Source organism: Schistosoma mansoni, chromosome 1 (assembly GCF_000237925.1).
Source record: "Schistosoma mansoni strain Puerto Rico chromosome 1, complete genome".
NCBI classification, from domain to species: domain Eukaryota; kingdom Metazoa; phylum Platyhelminthes; class Trematoda; order Strigeidida; family Schistosomatidae; genus Schistosoma; species Schistosoma mansoni.
Window position 1 is genome coordinate 9,859,347 of NC_031495.1, and position 15,697 is coordinate 9,875,043.

The 15,697-nt window shown below is 33.8% G+C and overlaps 1 protein-coding gene across 1 annotated transcript in view; it reads right to left on the reverse strand.

The window, feature by feature from the left end:
* Window positions 1-15,697, reverse strand: part of Smp_162000 (hypothetical protein) — a gene marked incomplete at its 5' end in the record, with an annotated part of 129,862 nt that overhangs the window by 2,944 nt on the left and 111,221 nt on the right. Inside the window, 7 exons of the mRNA XM_018793193.1 lie at window positions 926-1,178; window positions 3,055-3,140; window positions 4,671-4,820; window positions 6,302-6,553; window positions 7,511-7,786; window positions 9,432-9,852; window positions 11,305-11,544. Coding sequence (XP_018647730.1) covers window positions 926-1,178; window positions 3,055-3,140; window positions 4,671-4,820; window positions 6,302-6,553; window positions 7,511-7,786; window positions 9,432-9,852; window positions 11,305-11,544 — 1,678 coding nt within the window. The remainder of the gene's footprint in view (window positions 1-925; window positions 1,179-3,054; window positions 3,141-4,670; window positions 4,821-6,301; window positions 6,554-7,510; window positions 7,787-9,431; window positions 9,853-11,304; window positions 11,545-15,697) is intronic.

The following is a 15,697-nucleotide window of genomic DNA, read 5'->3' on the forward strand; positions in this document are numbered from 1 at the left end:
CCGATTATCTTTATAAATTAACACAATCTACCTGGAATAAAAATATTAAACATAGTTTATCTAAGACATTGATATAATCGGTTATAATTACGCTTAAGTTACATCTGGATACTTGTGAAATATGCATAGTCCTATCGTTTATTTATTCATGAAAGTATATGACTGCACTGACCAATAACCTGTCTTGTTAATAAATAATTGGGAAATATATGACTCCGTAAGATATGAGCTTCTTTGATGATCATCGGTAATGTAAAATATTTAGTTTTTATCAACAGAATGTTCCATGTACCGCTTCAATTTAGAATTATTATTCATCAGTGAAATAAAGAAATGAAAACACCATATTTTAAAAAAAAGCTGAATTACATCTAACAATATATCAGCTCCACCAAATAACAGCCAAATAATAGCCATTTGAAGTAAATAGAAATCATCCACCGAAATTTCTTGAATTTAAATCACAGTATTTCCTTCTTGCTAAACAAATCAGTCGTGCTACGTCTCGGATATGTTCAAAAAGAATCTTTGGCGAAGTATTATGGTTTCCTCAGTTTATACTATTTAGAAGCAATAACAGACAAGAGTATGGAATTTTCTGTGTTCTTACACATTAAAAACAAATTTTAATTAGAGTCAATTTCACCCTCATCGATAGACTAATATTTGAAAGTCAAGAGACATTTGGTGTTAAGTTTATCGTTCTTTATAACACTAATAATAAACTAATACCAAAAAGTTAGATCAATGTGAAGAACTCTCCATTCTTTCATTAAGGTATACACTAATTTATATAAGCACTAAAATATCATCATTGTATCATAACGTCAAATTCTTTAAGTCAGTAACAAAGAATACAACTGACAATAAAGAGACAACAGTAATTACAAATACATATACAACGTAATTTCGAAAAAAAAGCTACCTTAAATAAATATTCATATATAGAATCGATTAGACCAAAGTAGATTAAATATGGTTTGATCAGCGTGAATTGATTATCGATAGTACTTGTTGAGCATATTGCATTGTTTGAACGTCCTACAGCCATATACAATAAACTATGCAATAAAGTTGCCCGATGATTACGCCATTCACCATGTGACCATAGATGTAAAGCTGCTATTAGACGATATAGGGGTCCGGTAGTAATCCAACACTTATCCGATTTAGCCCAACTTTTTGTGTTAGAAAAATAAACAAATAATAGGAAAATGATTATTTTGAGAACAAACAGGGCGTTTGGTTTTTTTCTGTATAGACCTAATCTAGGATTCACATGAAGACAGCTATGAAGCTGTCGGGTCAGTAAAATAATATAGAACTCAAGTCAAATCAATAAGTCATGTTCAAGGTGTACCTCAACTGATGATCAAACGTTGGACTGTTTAACTCAACGATGGCCGTCGTATAATAGTTAAGCAACTAGAAACTTGAAAGCTGGTAAATCCAATAGACTTATATAAGAACTCTCGTCTAAATTAGAGCGAATAGTTTCACAGTATTTGAGCGCCGAGTTGATGTAAGACATTAAATAGGAATAATATATATTTGTTGATTGAATGACCTATTCAGTGTATAATGAACCCGGAGAACCATGTACCTATTTATATTCGATAATTTTGATGTTTGATTATAATTCCTTGAAAAAGCTTGGACCAGATTGCCAGGCGAAACGTTGGATTTACTACAAATTCATTCGCTGAGATTTTACAAATATATATTATTCCTATTTAATGTCCAATAGACTTAGTTGTACTCTGTTCACATCGTCGTGGGTTTCGTTTTTCCGTTCAATATAGCTTTGCTCGATTACCAAGTTATGGCGGCTGAAAGTAATTAATCATTAGTTTATGCAGCAAGAGTACACAGATCAGACTTTTCCATTTAATTGTATAATTAGTTGAGGGGATATTTACATACTCTTACTTACTTTCCCCTTTTACCCCTCGTGGAGGAGCACAGGCCGCCAACCAGCATTCTCCATTCAAACCTGTCCTGGGCAATCCTTTCCAGTTGCTATTCATCCTTTTCATGTCTGCTTCCAATCCTTGGTGCAGTGTGTTCTTCGGCCTTCCTCTTTTCCGTTTCCATTCAGGATTCCCGTCTTGCGCTTGCTTCATGATGCAGTTTGGTGTTTTCCGTAATGTATCCACTTCCAACATCATTTCCTAACTTCCTCCTCACCTGGAACCTGATTTGTCCTCTCCTATAATAGACTGCTGCTGATGGTATCTAGTCAACGGACATTCAGTATTTTGCGTAGATAACTGTTTAAAATTACTTGTACCACTTTCATGATGGTTGTAGTAGTTCTCCACGTTTCAGCTCCGTACAGTAGAACTGACTGTCTTGACGTTCGTATTGAAGATTCTCACTCTGAAATTAGTTGACAGTTGTTTTGAGTTCTATATATTGTTCAATTGTAGGAACGCGGTCCTTGCTTTGCCAATCCTCGCCTTTACATCTGCATCAGATCCTCCTTGTTCATCAATGATGCTTCCCAGGTGCGTGAAAGATCCCACCTCTTCCAGAGTTTCTTCATAAAGTGTGATTGAGTTGGCGTTCTCCGTGTTGTATTTGAGGATTTTGGTTTTTCCTTTGTGTATGTTGAGGCCTACTGATGCAGAGGCTACATACTCTTAACATCAGAATAATACCTCCCAAAAAGCCATATTTCTTGTTTTACACGTGATGGGTTAACGATACTGATTGGATGTTTAAACTAATGATCTTAAGTCTTGATAAACCTATAAGGAATATCGTCATAACATTTATATATCGACTGTTAAAGGATAATTTTAAAGGCGATCAACCAATTACTTTATTGAATTCTCTCATGAAATACTGTATGGTATTATAAAAATAAATACCGTGATTCTACTTTTATGTTTTACAAAGTAATGTGAATTTCAATATCGCTTTACTGTAACATCATAGTAAAGCCTAGATCTTATAGCATAAAATATCATACAATATTTGGTGATACAAAAAGTAAGGAATCATTTAACTACTAAACAAAGCACACGAAAACATGAAATAAGGATAACTTACTAAGAGCCAGGAACTTCAGTAAATTGTTTTAAAGCTTCCAATTCTTGTTCAACATGAGAGCTCATTAACAATGAATGTAAATAAACCTATATACAATAACGATTTATATCATTTATCCGGAAATTCAAAAAAGAACTATGAAAAATACATATTTTTGAAATAAACAAGATACGAAAATGGAAACTTGGTCAAAGTTTACAACAAAAAAGATTCAACTTTGTAGAATACAGATGGACAAAGTGTCGATCCATTAACCACAACATCTTGTGACTGTTTCAGATCAGTGCATTTTGAAGGAATCCATAAAAAAATGCAATAGGATTCTTACTGTAGATAAGACCATCCGAATCAGACACTTGTCATAGGTCTCGGTACTCCTACACTACTCTAACTTTCATTTTTGTGTGAGAACAGTTTAAGACTAAAAACTATTATATTAAAATGTCTTCTTTAACAACTATTCCAGTTTAAACACAAATTGTTCCCTTCTGGTAATCTTATTATTACGGTGACCAGAAGTGGATAACCGTTAATGCTTATTTGGCTATAGTTTTCATCCATTTTAACTGACAATTAACTGATAATTACACTATTTTAGATGGTTATAATGCATATATATATAAAATTTTTGTTTTTCTAACATACATTCAGTCAATTGACCAATGACTACTCTTTTAAACTGATATAACGGATAATTTAAAATATTTTTGTCTTTCTACGGTATAACTATGTTAATACAATAGTATGATGATTAAAACAGTCTGGATGACCGAGTTTATAATACCGCTAGATTGGATACTCAAACGGTACACAATACTGAGACTACATAACATTATATCAGATATATTATTCACAATCAAAAGTAGAGAACCAGAGTAAAGCTAGACAACACTTTATTCCATACAGTTAGAAACAGTTACTCTCAGTGAATCCAGAGTAGAAATCAATAAAGGAAAACGAAATCACATATTTAATAGTCAGTAAGTTGGATGAGCCTGTTTTTCCACACTCTACTGAGAAATGAAAGAGGAACTAGTATAATGACTGGTAATATTTTCCTCCTTATCTCTCCTTCGCAAAAATGAGAACCACTTATATTAAGACCTATGGACCACATGTATTATTATTCGGCGAAGAAAAACAACGTAGCTGTTAGTAAAGTCTTGAGGAATAAAAATGAGTAGCAGCTAGCGCTTGTTAACTAAAACGCTTTCTAATAGTCGTAGATCAAATCAATATAAGAGAGCACGCATTACTATCATTGAATAAAACTATTATTACTATTATTATGATACTAAATGAAAGGAAATTTAATAACGATACATTCTGACTAAAGTGTTCTTTTGGTCCACTACATAGATGACACTTCATTGAACACTGACTAATATTTGTGTTGAGAAAAGTGTAGTTCAAAAAAATGTTGGAGAGTATCATTTATAACAATGAGAACTACGAAGGAAAATTGGATACCATATACAGACGTTGAAATGCCAGAAATGGTCAAGATAATCACATATTTAAGTTACGAAATTAAGTAGAACACCTCACGACCACTGGACTTAACGAATACCTTGACATTAATACGATTAATAATAATACGAACTGTATTCACTAACTTGCATCAAATGTGGCAGTAATTGGATATTACTTTCTTTGCCACCCCCACCAGTTTCAACAGTGAATGTTCGATTACAGGCGAAACGTAATAAAAGCAATTTGATATCATGTAAAGCCATTACATAACCAGGACATATACTGAGTTTATGCTGTAAGGAGGATCAGTAGCGAATAGTGTTAAATGGAGCAAATACATAATGTTAAAAATTACAATATTATGAAAACAGCCCAAATTAATGGTCCAAAAAGTTTCATGCTTGCAACATGATGTGATACTCCTAGATTTGGTTACTCAAGTGATGGTGATCATTGACCCACATTGGTGAGGAGTCTCAAACTAGGAGGAAACAATTGCTTTGTGCTCCTCAACGTTTAATGATTCTTCAGCTGAAGTCAATCTGATACAAAAAAACTGTCTTAAAAAATACAATAATCTTTGCAAACTACTTTACTACACAAATATACTAAGAGGATTCACAATCGATTGATCAGTGAGTAATGACGAATATCATATTCATACAGTCCTTTAGTATTTACCAAGGTGGAATGTAGCCAATAGTCTAATTTATTCAGTATCGAATGCACTGTGTTAAGATGTTAGATGTTTTGAGATGATGAAAAACCCTGAACCTAAGCTTTGTACTAGTTGGCACTCATCAGCGAAGTGTATCTATAATCTCGGAGGAACCGATGTGAGCTTTTGACCTGGAACTTCATTGAAAGAATTTGATCAGCACTAAAAATCTAAACAAAAATGATATTGGTCAGTACTTAATGATCGATCAGTAGTAAATATCTCAGTCTTACAAGTTAGTCACTACTCGAATAGCTATAGATCAGTGGTGACGCACTAGACTATGAAGCTGGATGACGCGGAATCGGATATATCAGGGAGCACCAGTCTCCTCCAGATTACAGTTATACACTGCTAATAAATATCAGCTAGCACGGAACCAAGGTCAACCAGGACCTCCTTCTGACTATCGCCAACCACCTAACACTTCAAAAGGTTCGTTGGCTTCAAATGCAAGGATTTCTGGAAGAAAGGATCGCTATTCAGTCACTCAGATAATGCAGTAAAGCAAATTTTAATCGATGGTTTTCTGATAGTATTGATATAAAATATTGAAAAGTGAACAACTGTTGTCGTAAAAATATCTTTCATTAGAGTGCAACGAATATTTAGCGCAAATTTGTATAGTGTAGTCCTGTTTTGCACACTTTATCTGTAGTCTAAATTTTGGAAAACGGTGTTACCATATGTTAGAGTGAAGAACTGGGAGTTGCTTAAGTGGTACGCTACTCTGTGAAACGTCTTGTTTTTCTCAACCGAGGTACACATGAAACAAAAGTGATCGCATAATTAATAGAAAAACAAACATCGTATACGAAGAATTTCAAATCAGTAAAGGTCGAAGAAAGGTGATTGATAAATTCCTCCCAGATGACCTTTGATTAGTTCGTGAGTGAAAACAAACATGTTTGTTATATAGCATCTCTTCATTGTCATTTGTACAATTGTCATATACTCCTTTTTCGATCATTATCTGGTTCTTAAACGAGTGTATCACGTAATTAAACAATACGAATACTCTAACAGTAATATAATGGGGAGCACACAACTACTTACCATAATGAAATCCATGAAGTTGGCTAAATGTCCAGCGTAAACAGTGTCTGGAGCTTGTTGTTGTTTTACAGTTTTTGATGAAGTCGCCTTACCATCAGACGATGATGTTGTAGTACTACCGACAGTAGAACTTGGAACAGCAGCAGAGCTACTGGTTGGCGGATTCAGTATTGGTAAAATGTTATTACAACCAACGTCCCAATTATGTCGTTGAGCTACTGTCCATTCATTCTCTGATAAAGCTTTATATGACTAGAAAAATAATAATATGCAATAAATAAAAACACAATTCGTAATTATTTCGGATGAATTTATTTTATTAATTAGAACTGTTAGTATATGCTTATTTAGATTACATGCTCTGACAAAAGCCTTTAGCTCATCAATGTACACATACATGCTGAATGATAAGTATAAAAAAAAGTTTCAACGTTTAATCTGCACAACGTATCTAGTGAAATTCCAGTGACACGTTGAGAGTATATGGGGGGTTTTAAGTTCAATTCCTAATACAGTCTTGAATATGAACTAATGAGGCATCCCATAGAGGACGAAACAACTCACTGGTGTCTCCTTACTTTCAAAAGTTGTCTAAATAAGGTCACCGAAAACACTACACACATATGATCGAATCCCACACACTGAGTAGTCGATCAATGGTACAATGGTCAATAATGTCCTATTTGAATCAATTTCTTATACAACGCGATGGTTATAGTTCAGTGTTATCAGTTCTACACCACATCAATTGCATAGTTTGCAATGGTTTGTTAGCTAGTATCGGTTCGTGATGAAATTCATTTCCGAACTAATCAAATCTATGTAAGCAACCGTCTTAATTAAATAGCTTATAACTACGTCATCAACTGATTTTATTTAAGAAAGAAACATTAATACTCAATTCTAAACGGCCAGATTGCTATTGGCTTCTATTCTAAGCTATTACTGATTCAATCTCAAGCTGCTGGATTGCTCTATTACTGGGGGATTCAGCTGGTAGGTCATGATGAAACAACAAGTGCTAGTCTTGCTCTAAACTTGTCTGTTATACCATAGGACCATATTATGAACTGGCAAACCCTTTCCCTTTTTTCATCCACTCATAGTGTCGAGAAACAATACATGATGACATTCGAAAAATATGTGAAATATATTTACAAATATATACTGTTTTTCAAAAACAACTAGGAATACGTTACGTCCACTTACCTTTGTATGACATGAAAAATGTACAATTACGAAATTTGATAAAGTTGAATAACCATCAGGAATGTTTGATGGTAGACTGGTGAAATTAATCGCTGGTTCGCAACCTGTCATATAAATATTTTCTTCTAACGCACACCGACGAACATATACATAGATACCTAATGCTTCATTTGGAGCAATACGTAGTCCTTCATGACAGATAACACATGATAAACCTGTTTCTTCTTGAACAACTTCAGTCATTTTATTAAGTCTATCTGTTTCTACCATGGCAACCTACAAATGATACGAAAATGTTAAAAAGGCGAATATTTAAACAACAAAAAATACATTTAGTATTCGTTTAAAATCCGACGACTTAAGAAATCATTACGAATGTACTAATATATGGCGGCTTTACAACAAATATTATGTACAACGATCAGGTGAGGGATTGTATTACCACAGTATTATGATCGAACAAAATCCCACTGTCTTAGCACTAGGTCAAAGACCCTTATGGTAAAAAAATACTTTGGAAATGTATCGTTCGGTGTAATTCCTGAGATACCTCAAGACCCTGAGTTCAATTTCTGGAGAGGTCGTGTGTGTATACTGTTGAGGAACCTAATATTAAGACGAAACAGCTATTCAATACTGCATGTTTTTTAATGTTACCCCGACTGGAATAAATCTGTGACGAATATTAGCTACAAATTTAATCGATCTCCATGAAATTCCTTCAGAGACACTCATTAAAATTATTTTCTTATGATCAGAAACGTACAATCTGGAAAAAATAGTCAGATAAAAATTTGATTTAACTTTGAACCCTGGCATATTCTTTTTACAGATGTCTGTAAATGAAACATCACCCTCATTTCAAAAAGTTACGTTATACATATTTCCACATCTTATTCGCGAGAACAGGTTATCTCAGTAGAAACAATTGGTTCAAGAATAGAGTGAACATTAAGACATACATGTACTTAATAATCTTTCAACAGAATCAGGGAACTAACAGAAAATTCAATGGTGAAATCAAAATTAAGATCAATTTTCCTATTTGTAAATGTAGACATTCAAATAACAAGATCTTATTTCAAGGGTCCTATTGTAGAGTTATGGCTACGTGCATTGAAGGTTTTAGTTCCACTCCACTTGTTGCAATTTATGGATTTTCTGTGTTAATTATAACTTTATATCATTCTAAAATAGAACTCGATAATCAAAAGTCAAATTATTTTTCTTAAATGATTGACTGATGAGATGTAATTGCTGAACATTTGCTTCGGAAAGCCAAAAAACAAGATAAACATCAAGAAAAAACAACGTGGAACTTAGCATATGTGTTTAGAACAAAACCACAACACTACATTGACATAGTGGGATGGAATTATTATAGAAAAAGGAGAAGTATTAGTGGCATTAATAATAGTAGAAAAGACTAGGTATACAACAAAAGGTATAACGAGCTTTCAGGACTCAGGTCAATAGGGAAAACAAAGTCTGAATGGAACTACACATTGGAGACGATTTTAAGCTATCTCGCACAGTTTCTAACCATTGATGGCGATTATCACGTGGATCATGATCAAGTAGTCCAGACCTATTTACATAGCTCAGTCAGGTTCTCATTGACTTCATGTAGTGGTTCTTCCAGCTTATTTCTACATCAGAGAGCATCGCCTGTTGAGATAGGCAGTAGTTGAGCGTAAATAACACACGTCCCAACTACCTCAAGCAATGAGCATTCACTACCTTGTCAGTCAAACTGTCACCTTCAGTCAAGTAGTCTATGTCTAACCTGAGAAATGCTTTCTCAGTGGTCTACAAAATACAGAAGCTACAATTATAATGCATCCTGGTAGACATCAAGGATTACTTTTTATATTTCTTTTATTTGTCGATATATTGGAATAAAAAACAAAAAAAAGCTTACTTGTCCTTTTTCATTAACACGCATATTGAGACTACGTAAACGTTTTTCACGCATATTCTGTGCTAATGAACGTGCACGTCGAAGTGTTGCATCACGAAGATTATGAATAACTTGACCAATTGTAGTAGTAGAGTTTTTCATAGATACATTAATCTTATTACCGTCTTCTTTATTGGCCCAATCATTTAACATATCTTCAGCTAAAAGACCAACACGTCCAGATAATTTACTAGTTTCTAATTGATGAAATAAACAAAGTAATTGATATGCTTCAATTCGGGGTCGATCTGTCTCAACTAAACATTCAGGTTGACTTAAAATTGTTGCCTCTTGATCTCCATCAACACAAACGTGTAATAATTGTAATACATATGGTAATGAAGGCTCAGATAAGAATTTAGTAACTTCAGGATTAGTTGTACTAGGGATAAATTGAAAAAAATATGATGAAAAACGACATAAGTACTTCATAAATCATTCTATCAATTGTTTATACATAATGTAAGAGATACATAATGAAGAAATACGTGTATAGACAAATGTGTTTTCTAGATTCTGGGCTGAACTTACATTATGCCATAGCTTTTAGATATTACACAGCTTACCTAGAACAATAACTTTACTGGTAAAACTATAATTCATCATGAGAATATGACAACAGTATAGAAGCTAAAAACATTTCATATTGTTCATGTGAAATATACAAATTATGTAAGGTCTTTGAATAAAAAAAACTATTAACCATTATCATAACATAAACGTCAGCTGTTTGTTACAAATTATTACACAAGATGGTACGAAAGCTTTTGAAAGTGATTTTAAACTTTGATAGTGTAAAATATTTCTTCGTTGATAATAGAAAGACCCTGTTATCATTATGACCAAAATTATCAAAGATTACAATCTCCATATAATACTTCTTTGGTGATTATCTCAAACATGAGATGAGACAAATTCAGATGTTAACAATAGATATGAATTTATGGTGAGACTATAATTTATGGAGGAACCAATCAGATATAAGATAACAGGTCTTGGGTTTTAGCGCGAAATTCATCCATCCATTTGGCTAAATAGCGTTTTGGCATTTTAGCTGTTGTCAGTTAGTGATGAAAACCCTAAATGTAATTCCTAGCCCTAACTATCAACTTCAAATTATGATTCTAATTCCTCACACTACTTTATAACCTTACTTTAGTCCTAGTTAGTAGGCGGACATTCTCAAAGTCCCTTAAGGGTCGCTCAAAGGTTATCCATAAATTGTAATCTAACCGAGTTTACATGTATTGTGTTAATTGTAACTGTGATATGAGGTTCAATGATTAATGATTTTCAACTCCAGTCAATTTACGATACAGTATGACAGTCTTCTTTGATCCAAACTCTAATTACCCAGTGAATGATTCACAGCTATCTAGCTCTGTAACTAACAATACAGTCCTGTGTGTGAGAGAGAGAGAGAAACATCAAAAATCATACCGTTCAACTATAAACCTCTCATAGGTCAAAGTAAATAATATTTTGAAGTTATATCAACTACCGTTACATAATTGAACTATGTTTCGAACGAAAACCGGATTGCTGGAAGTAAGACGAAAAATATATTTGATTTCAAATTCATATACAGAAACGGTAGCGCAATTACACAAGGTTAAATTTCAAAAAATATACAGTGGTAGACGACTTCAAAGTTTGAAGAATATGGATCTGTAATGAGAAATGCACAGTAGATTTATTTGATGAAATAACGACTCATAATTACCCCCCTTAAGTAAAATTCAATAATCTAATTTCTACACAAAGTGTTTGTTACAATTAACATTTCAATGTAAGTATTTTACAAAATTAACATGACAAAAAAACAGTAACTTACTTGGACATTGAACTAGTAGTGGTTATAGATAATGATTCATCAGAATTATTACTGTTATCTATATAAGATAATGGATACGTAGACCATAAGAAATGTAGACTAGTTTGTAAAAGCATTGCATTTTGTTTTACTTTTCGCTTAAATAATACACCATTATAACTAGATTTTGGTATAGCAAATAATAATGAACAACAACAGTCCAGTAGAGCCACTTCAAATGTATTAAATTGAGCTGATGGTCTAAAATACAAAAATGAACAGAAGACAAGAAAAAAACATTACTCTTTGGTGAGATTCTCAGATTGGAATACCTTCTCAAGTAATATTCTCGTGAATGTCATTGACCTATTCTATCTGATCACTAACTCATGTTTAGATTCCTGCGCACCTATTAAACCGTACAGGTTTAGTAAACCTAACGAATTATTTATACCAATTAAATATCGTAATAAATTGTGACGCCTACTGAAATGTTACTTTAGGTTAAACGATTTCACGGTAATTGCACAGGTGAATATAATTTTCTAACCAAATTAAAGAAAAGCACTGGTTAAAGCCATTGATGAGGAGTTGTTAGCGCTTAATGATAGCTCAAACTTAATTCTCCTTTTCAATAAACGCGTTAGAGCAACTCAAAATGGGGATATACCATACATCCTGCACAACGGTACTTTTATTAATGACTCTAAAACCATTACAAACCTTTCCGGTGATATTTTTGTAAACAATAATGAATTCTTAGATGGAGCTGTTTCAAAAGTCATGCATATGACTAGTAACTCAATAAAATCTATTTCTTTTACTTAAGAATTAGTAAACTATAAAGTACCTTAAGGTTTCAAACAGTTATGCAGTAGACGGGATATCATCCTTTCGATATATGGTGGATCTGATATTCCACCACTTCTGAAACCGTTTACCCTCTTTCTCTCTGTAGACAGGTATTTACCCTCACAGCTAGAAAACCGCATATATGATACCATGCTACAAATCTGGAGACAAGACAGTCATTAAGAATTATCGGCCCATAAATATTACTTCAGTTATCCCTAGGGCTATGGGAAAAATTGTTGGTGAAGAATTCTTGGACTATTTGCTCACTGAAAAACTTATCGCTGATTCTTAATATAGTTTCCTTAAAACTCGATTGTGTTTGATCTGCCACTTTGACTTCTTCAATTTAGACTTTACTCAACGGAACCGAGAATTGGTGCTATACTCTGACATTTTTAGGGCTTTCAATATGGATTATTACAAGCTTCATATGGGCAAACTCGGATTTTACGGGGTCAAAAACCCTCTACTTGTTTGGTCTAATTCTTTCCTTAGTCACTGATAACACCAAATAGTAAAAATGAACTCCTCCTTGCCATATGCTGTCCCGGCCAAAAGTGGCGCGATACAATATGCAAAACTGCATCAGTATGGAGCTCAACAAAGTAGCCCAGTGGTGCTCAAAATGGCAGCTGGAGTTTAACACAACCATATGTAGATGTATTTGCTCTGATAATACTTCACTCAACCTATATCTTATTATAAATGATAAGGTGTTATCCAAGTTACATATAATAGTGGACTTAAGAGTCAGGCATTCCTATAATTTGTCCTTCTCTGAGCAGGTCTTGAAACAGACCTCCAGGTCTCAACGTCTTCTAGGCTGTATAATTCGTAATTTCTATAACAAGTCACACATTTTAATGACCAAAGTATATGCTTGTTCACTCCTAGAATACTGCATGTTTATTCCTAAAAGTGTTCGTACAAAGGATAAATTAAGGTCAGGATCCGTTCAGAGACGATTTACACATCGCTTACTTGGGATTGGTTGTACCTTAAACAATAAGTTCAGATGTAATAAACATGAACTCGTCTCTTTATGGAAGAGGTAACTCAAAATAAATCTAACCTTCAAAACACTTAATAAAATGTCTTTTATATCAAATGAAAAAATTTAGTATAAAGAAACTCTTAGTTACAGCATTCGTAACTTTTTATCATTAATGAAACCATCTCATTCTAAATCTTCTCTCCATATGAATTACTTTACCAGTAAATTTTACAAACTCTGAAATAATGTGCTTCAATCTGTCCATGATACAATCACTGTCATTTTTGTTGTTGCATCAATGCTTACTTCTCTAGAAATGTCTTAAATGTGTATATCCCATTCTACAAGTGAGATTGTAGGAACTCTAAATATTCAATAGTTTTTATCAATGAGCTCACTAAAAAAAAACCTCCCTACATGCTGATACTTTATACTAATACCTCCCTGGTAATCTTAACTAATTTGAATAGTATCTAACACGAACAGTATATCGAAAAACAACCTGGTACATGTAATCTGGTAGACCTGACCGACCTATCGTTGTAAATATTGTATTTTTGTTCTATGCTCTATGTTACCATTTTATTTTCTTTAGTTGCAAATGATTACCATCAATTCGTTAGGGTGCAGGAAATGACTTTAAGTACACCGGTCATCTATCAATAGGATATCGACTTCAAAATAATTTAAGAAATCCCGGCTGATGCCTTTCATTGCTGTAATGCGTGTGAAAAATGTATGAACTAGAACAGTCCAAACAATAGAATATCCCATATTTCATGTACAGTCAATATTACTATCTATATCGAGCTGTTCATGTCTATAAACTGGGATGAATTCTGTAATTTTTATTTTCAGAATATATAATCATTATTATCAAAATTAAAGAGGCAAATGTGTAGTGATAAAAAGAAAATATTTGAAAAAAATATTAATTTATAGTTTATATCACACAGAGGGATTTTAGCTAAACGGCTTTTGAGAATCGAGCAGTACCGGATAGTTGTTTTATCCTAGCATGGGACTCCTCAACAACAGTGCGCATCTACAACCCAATCGAGAACCGAATGGAGGGACGATTGACTTTTAGATCACTGAGCCTGGATTCGATCGTATACATGTACAACTTCAATCAATTCATGAAATTACGCAATCATCTTCTAAAGCCATATATGTGTATCTGCCTCATACTTGACAGAGCTGGATTCTGTTGGTCGCGGTTTGAAACTAAAACTCCGAGTATTACTTCTTAAAATTTGTCACTAGTGACCACATCACCGTGATTACTATGGGAGGTTTATCTGACTGTCGGATTTTGTAGTTTACACCACTAACTGATTTTTACTAGACAATCACTAAGAACAATCTCGATGGAATCCCAATAGTAATAAAATTGTTTACCAATCGTAGTGTAAAATATAAGATAAACAAACAAACGGTACATAGTTGGGGACCAAAACGAGAGAAAGTTCTGAACCAAAGTTTTGTATCCTTTGGGATTCTTCTTCCCAGTTACCTTGAAGAAACCGGTATTTCCTTCATAGGTTTTGATCTCATGTTATCTAATTCCACCATCAGAAACCTTACTGTCGAACTATTTAAGCCATGAGTGACGGTTACATTGATTTATATTAACACAAAAATGAAATAATGACAACTATTCAAACTTGGGATGCTTGGATATTGATAACATATGAAATTCTTAAACTTAAAGGATTCATATATGAAATTCTATCGAAAATTTATTAGGGGGAAAATTATAAAACATGGGAAGTATTCGACTGCAGAGGAAAAATATCCATCTACTTGTTGAAGGTCATTTAGTCATCTCAGACGTTGGAATTCGCATCTTTAAAAACTCCCCACCTGACGATTAAAACACGAAACCATGAATAGATTACTTCTATGTATGGTGAGCCATTCTTCATGTCGTCCAGTGGGAAAATATCTACACGACGCTATCACACAGAAGATAGTCTAAATCCATAATGTTTAAACAAAAGTTGGAAACAGTTATAGATGAGACATAATAAACAGTCAAGCTTGTTGCCAGTGACATTCAGATAAACTACAATATCGCATATGTAATTACTGGACGAATACCACAATGAGTTAGAACATAATTTTGCGTTTTATCTAGTTCTGACACGACCTTAGTAAACATTTATCTGTTAGACTTATTTATTTATTTATTTGAACACATAAATATTGGTGCAAAGGAGCACCAGATATATATGCACCACACAAAAAATTGACATTTCATTTTAATTGTGTGAGGGCTATGACAATGCCCGGGTGCCCAGACCGAAAAAGGTGGTTTTCTTAGGTGGCCACACCCCGAGCCTTCGACCTGAAGGCCTGACCCACAAGGTAGTGGAGCATAGTGAGGAAATGCAGTCCCATGGTAGCCGATGATTAATAATTGGTTCATACGTCATTTGGTACTGGGGCCCATGTGTACCATTGATTTGGAATCGAGGCTTCCCAATTCCCCTAGGTGGACTCACCGTGTCCATCGGCCCGGTTAAAGCGTCCCCAAATGCCCTGGTACGGCCGAGAGTGGGG